General features: G+C 42.6%; 1 protein-coding gene across 1 annotated transcript in view; it reads left to right on the top strand.

The window, feature by feature from the left end:
• Nucleotides 1-24: 24 nt before the first annotated feature.
• Nucleotides 25-6,513, top strand: part of DNAJC18 (DnaJ heat shock protein family (Hsp40) member C18) — a gene marked incomplete at its 5' end in the record, with an annotated part of 14,453 nt that continues 7,964 nt past the window's right edge. The window contains 4 exons of the mRNA XM_035889097.1: nucleotides 25-196; nucleotides 1,359-1,544; nucleotides 4,704-4,816; nucleotides 6,153-6,262. Of these exons, the coding sequence (XP_035744990.1) occupies nucleotides 25-196; nucleotides 1,359-1,544; nucleotides 4,704-4,816; nucleotides 6,153-6,262 (581 nt within the window). The remainder of the gene's footprint in view (nucleotides 197-1,358; nucleotides 1,545-4,703; nucleotides 4,817-6,152; nucleotides 6,263-6,513) is intronic.

Below are 6,513 nucleotides of genomic sequence, written 5' to 3'. Positions count from 1 at the left end.
CGGGTGGCGGGGGGCTAGGCCGGTAAAGGTAGCCTTGTGTGCGCCTCCAGAATAAAGAGGTGTCGGAACTACTACGAAATTCTGGGGGTGGAGAGGGACGCCAGCGAGGAGGACCTGAAGAAAGCCTACCGCAAGCTGGCCCTGAAATTCCACCCTGACAAGAACCGGGCTCCCGGGGCGACGGACGCCTTCAAAGGTGAGGTGGGGGCCGGCCCGGTTCCGCAAGTAAAGCAGGATTAAATCCAGGACAGCCTTGCCTCAGGCTTAGAGTTCTGCGCCTTATATAAAGGCATCAGAGGGGCCCGTATAGCTTGTCATTTTTATAGGCGGGTGTGCGCATCTCCATGAAATCCCGCAGCCGGTCGGCAAGCTTTGCCTCTTAATCTTCAGAATCCAGATTCCCGTTAGAAGCAAAGGGAAACGGATCCCAGATCTCATTCCTGGATGCTGCTGAAGGTTCAGAATGATGCTTGGAAACGATAGGTGTGGTGTTGTGTAATCAATAACTGCTCTGTGTCGTAAATAAAACTCACATATATGTGTGTATGCAAGCACATGAAATTTGAGTCCAGTGTTCTGTGTCTGGACTCTTCGGTAGCGTTGCCATCTAAACCTGAATCCACAATGTTAGCGCCTAAACTCTTGCATCTTTTGCCTTTTCCATCCTGTGTTGCAGCTGTCTGCAGCAGCGCTGTAAGGCGGCGCGAGGAGAGAAAGGTACTCATAGTCTGTTAGAAGAAGGAGTTCCTGAAGGGCTTTTCTTTATTATTTTTATTTTGTATGAGGGTTGTATTTCACCATGAACTTGTTTACAGCCGCATTCTGTCAAAGATCAAGGAAAAAGATAAACAGAACGATTTGACATAAAGTGTGAAACAGATGTGCTGTACAGCTTCACAAGCACCTCTGCCGACAGGAAAACTTGGAATGTGGTTCTGCGTTTTAATTAGTCTCAGCAGTTATTAACTTTGTATTAACTGCATATGGTGGGTGGAGGTGCACTTCTGTATCAGTGCTTAGTTTGATCTGATGAAGTGTTACGTTCTCGCTTGGTCTCCTGACTGAAGTGGACTCCCTCACCTCAGTTTTACAAATATTTCAACTCTCTCCATGTACTTCAACACTTTTGTCTTTCTCCGGGTATCGGTGATAGCAGGAAATAGATTCCGTCACAGGTAATGCCAGTGTTGTAACACTTTTTTTACAAAGGCAGTTCCATTAAAGTAACTCAATCTTTGGTCAAGCACAGATCTTCTGTGCCTGTTTGGGCTTTTTTGCTACTCTGCTTTATAAAAGTCTGAGATCTGGAAATACCACGTGATATTCCTGTGTAACGCTTCTCTTAATTCACTCCCCAGCAATAGGCAATGCTTTTGCAGTTCTGAGCAACCCTGAAAAACGATTGCGGTACGATGAATTCGGAAGTGACCAAGAGCATGTCAGCACTGGCCAGGCCAGGCACTATAATTACTACACCGAATTTGAAGCAGACATTACACCAGAAGAAATATTCAATGTGTTTTTTGGTGGGCACTTTCCTACAGGTCAGTATCTGTCTGCAGCGTTTTTGAAATGCGATGAACTGACACTAGGCCATAAAGGAAGTTCAGCTTCTCTTGGTACTGCTCAGGGAGTTGGTTATATATCTGAAAAGAGAAAAACTTTTTCGGATTTATTCTTTTCTCCCTTCCTAGCTTTTTATGCCTGGAAAAGCTCCCTTAGTGCACGGTTTAAACTTCAGATTTAGCAACTCCATTCCCAAAAAAATGTTGCCAAAGCCCAGCCTTGCTGTCCAGGAGCACTCCTAGGAGAGAGCTGCCAGTGGGGTAATGGCTGTTGCTGCCGGGGCAAGTTCCTAACCTCCCAGCCTCTTGGAAATTGCTGACTGTACTCGTCAGGGGTAAGAACATTTTAGTCTGGCAAGGGGCTAGGCTGTTTGACTCTTGGGTAGGCAACATTTTAATACCAGCTGGGGCTGATGACCCTTCTTTTTGTTCTTGCTTTTATTCCCTCCATTGTCTGAAGCCAGCGATTGTACAGGAGGTAAAATGAGGTGTGGATGGGAAGGGATCAGAGGTATCTTTGCTGATGGTGATGTACTTTAGACACCTTACTGCACTCTGGTACAGCATGGCAGCAGCTCCTGGCATTGTGGGCTCAGTGCCCCTGTAACTAGGAAAAGAGAGGAGTTCATTTGGCTTGCAGCAGCTTGCATACTGTAAAGAAATTAGAACTTCTTAGCTTAGAAAGTGATGCCTGCCAGGAAAGGCTGGCTGTTAGTGGATATGCAGTATCCAGTAACAGAACAGTAGATCCGTACCTGTGGCAGTTCCGTGCATGTCTCAGTCCAGCCTTGGCTTTTGTATTTGTAGTAAAAATAGAAAGATACTGCAAGATCAATGGAATAGAGGTTTGGATTACAGGCTTGTGTTAAAAGTAAAGGTGTGGTGAGCTCAAGGGTCTTCCTGGCAATATCTAACTAATTGCTTTAGCACTCTTGTAAAACTTTTTCACCTCCAAGGCATAGTATAAAGCAACATCAACTCCAGTTACTACAGCCTGAAGCCACAGATACAGCTAATTACTTACAAGCTCCCCGTAACCTTAGTCTGTGTGGCAGCATCTTGCAGCTCGGGGGACCTCACATTGTTTTCAAAATTTGATCGGTGGATGTGCAAAGAGAGACAAGCTCAGCGTGGCATAATTCCACGCTGAGTTTGCAAGTTTTCCACTTCTGACTTTGCAAGAAATTGCACCTGCACGTGCCTTTTCCCTCGGCCACCAGTGAAACATCGCTCTCGTGGAACATGACTGCTATGTAGCTGCGGGCAACAGGGATGCTTGGAGTTGGGGACAAGAAATTGAGGGGCTGTGGGAGGAATTTGGGTGCTGGGCATGGCAGGTTTAGTGGGTGGAGTGGCATGAAGAAGTTAATGGGAATTTTTATCGAAGTGGCAAAGAATAAGAAAATAAAAAGATACACGTGTTGGTAGTAAACAGTACTCACAAAAAAAAAAAAAAATACGTTTGGGCCTAAGTTTATGTACGTTTTCCTAATGTAAAAGTGAGTTTTAAATTACGAAAGATCATCAGTTCAATAGTTTTCCAAATAGGCAAAGTCCACACAGTTTCTACTTAGCAAGAGAATTATTAGTAAGAGGATGTCCAGATAGTTGACAGAAAGAGAATGTTTTTTAAACTGTGGTAATGTTAAGTAGGACTTCCGTGCGTGAGCTGAAGTTTGTGCCAAGCTGCAGTGTTGTGCTGGTTTTTGTTCTGTGACACCTCACTATCACCAGGCTTTCTGGAAATCTGAGTAAGAAATGTTGGTGTTAGGGTAAACTCATTTCTGTATCTTTTGTGGGCAGGTTTGTGGCTTTGTTTTTACCGTGCATTTTTCCTCTGTGGCTATTCAGTGGAAAAATACTAAAAGTTAAAATGTTAAATGTCATAAGAATAAAAGGAGACTCTCCATGTGGCATAGTGTTGCAGTTATAATGGGTAGAGGCTACAAGTTGAACTTCCTTCTCATAAAAAAAATAAATGCACATGGAAGGAAAGAAACTGCTGGCAGAAATTCTTTGAGAAACTTAGGATTTGGGAAAACTTTTTTCTAGGCACCCTGCAAAAGCCATTCTTCTCTTCCCATACTTGCTTCTGTTTTTTCACAGCTCGATAAAATATTGTCTGAGCGGTGTTGAATGATAGAAGCAAACTTTCTTTTTCAAGAAAGAAAGTTTCACTCTTCAAGCCAGCCCTGTTCAGCTCTCTCTTGGAACTCTTGACTGCAAATGTGCCCAGACCCTTGGAAAAATCCTTGACCAAGCAATGAAACAGATGTTTTGACACAACAGCAAAGGTCACTTCTGCCCAGGTTTCTTGCAGAACTCTTTGGGAAATTCAGAGAAAGGACAGCAGAAGAATGTAAAATAATGTGACATCTTTCCCAGGGCTTAAAAATAGATTTGCATTTCTGTTGTCATGGTAAGGCCGTACATTTAAATTCTCTAATACAAAGACGTTCTGAATTTCAAAAGAGGAGAGCACAGCTATTACGGCGATAAAATCGGAGTTGAAGCTTCAAATCGAAACAGCATGTGCAATTCTTTACTCATTTTAGAATTTTTAAAAATAAATCAGCTGGTTCCGTGTGCAAGAAAGGAAATCCTCAATTGTACTACTTTTTTTTTATACTCAATTTTTAAATCTCTTTCCTTATTATGGAATCATTAAGTGAAACTATTAATAGCTTGAAGGAAGAGGAAGTAGAAATGAGTGTAGAAGATCAGATTCAGTAATTATGGGAAGCCATAATTCATGGCCTGAGTCTGATGAAGCAAATTAATTTTCCTGCTTAGACCCTGGGGATGCAACGCAAGCTATGGCTTTGCAAGTGAACGTGACAAAAACAGTATTAAAATATGAGATGTGATAGTAAAAATTATAGCATGTTTCTACAGTTCGATTTAAATTAAGACAGACTTGGGGCAAACGTTACGATTTCTCTGGTGCGGTTTTTGGAACGACGTACTATTTTGACATTTAAGTCTGAGGCGCATTTGCGCTTTTTAACCCGAGGTCTCACAACTGTAATTCAGGCCATGTAGTACAAGCCTGGATAATCAAGTAGAAACTCTGAGAAATACAGGTGAGTACCAGCAAGTGGATGAAAATGGTGACTCTCTCTCGGTTTCTTTTAACAGGAAATATCCACATGTTCTCAAATGTAGCCAGAGATGCACACTATTATCCACGGAGGCACCGAAATGAAAGAGCGTGGACGCAGGAGCAAGAGGAGGAAGAGAACAGGCCACAGGTAGCCAGGAGGAGGGATCTCTTGGGCTTAAATATTTCACCAGGGTGAGGGGGTCACTTACACATCTGAAGCCAGGACTTTCCCATCCTTGAATGCTCAGTGTTTATCCTCAAGTGCTGCAGCCAAAACGGATGTTTTCAAACCTAACTAGATTGTCTTTTATTAATCACTACTTTAAAAATACTGATAGGATTACAGGCCCCAGAGGTTCTGTCATCGAGTGTTTTGCTGATGCTTGTTTTTGCAATCCCAACAACAATTCATCCAAATGTGGACTGACAATGGATATGGAAGTACTGGCTTGTCCTCATGGCATATTTAATCCTTCTGTAAATTAGCACAAAGCTTCTGCCCGGGTGCTGCGCAGGCTTCTTCCAGCCCCAGGGCAGGATGGGTCTGGGATACTTCTATACCAGCTGAAACCTCCAGATGAGACACGAGGTATCCTTTGCTGCTAGCACACATGCGCGCATGCCACCTGCCTTGCAAAAATTTTCCTCCAGAGGCAGCCTGTTAACCTAACAAGATTGTTCTCCAAGGAAGATGAATTTTTCCCTGTGAGGCTCGTATTCAGGCTCCGAAAAAAAACCCTTGATAGAGCCTATGGACAGCTAAGCTAGGGCAAATGAATCCCACCTACTACTGTGTCAGGTGTTGGTATCCCAGGGCAGAGGGCAAAGCCTAAATAGCCACGTATTATATTTTGTTCCTGATTAGAAAAGGCATTTTAGAAGCCAGTTTAGAAATGAAATGAAGAGCAGGAGTAAAGATTTGTGTTTTCTCTTTGATATTTTTTTCTGCTCTTCTGTTCTACTAAATTGATTCAAACAAAAAAACCAAGTGCTTGCACCCTGTCCCAAGTTACACAACATGCGGTCACTTAAACCTTTACTTTTCAGCCATTTTATCCAGCATTTGAACAGAGATAGAGGTGTTTAGAATGCATATAGCAAACTTCAGAAAATGCACGGAAAGCCATAGGGACAAATGGGAATTGCAGTGTGTTCCTTCAGTTTGAATTGTCAGCGGGTCCCTGACAGGTACAGTGCTGTGGGCATCGCTTGCCTTGTGAAGGAAGCTGTAGGTGAAAGAAATGTCATGAAAATATAATTGAAAGGAAATGGCTTTAAAGAGTTTTCTGGGATTTATTAATAAAGGTCATTTTGAAGCTTAAATGTCCTCCCTCTCAAAATTCAAAAGTACTCCTGCTTTTTTTCTTTTCAGTTTACATTTAATACATTGTTGATCTATGAGAGATAGCCTGGTTTCTGTGAACAGATGCATCCTTTTCCATCCATGTCTTTTCTTGACTTCTAATTATTGTTGTTCTTTTCAGAATTCATATTCTGCATTTATTCAGTTGATGCCAGTTTTCATAATAATAATAGTGTCCGTTATAACTCAACTGATGGCCACAAACCCACCCTACAGCCTGTTCTACAAATCGTAAGTCATTTAAAAAACACCTTTTTCGGGTCCTCGGTGTTTGCGAGGAGGAGGCCGATGGAAGTTGGACTTGATAGCGAAATGCGTGTGTGTTCTGTTCTTTGTAGAAAGTGTTACCGATTTGTAAATAAGGAAATACCAACAGTCTTTATTGACGAGTCCTCCCAAGCGTTATCGCTGTGAAGGTAACTGTGGTGTGCTTTATTGTGCTGGGTGCTGAACAAATAAGAGGCACTGAGCCAGAAAGCTTT

Source organism: Egretta garzetta, unplaced genomic scaffold (assembly GCF_000687185.1).
Source record: "Egretta garzetta isolate BGI_Z169 unplaced genomic scaffold, ASM68718v1 scaffold60, whole genome shotgun sequence".
NCBI lineage: Eukaryota > Metazoa > Chordata > Aves > Pelecaniformes > Ardeidae > Egretta > Egretta garzetta.
The sequence above is the reverse complement of the archived record's forward strand: the minus strand, read 5'-3'. Positions and strand labels throughout refer to the sequence as shown.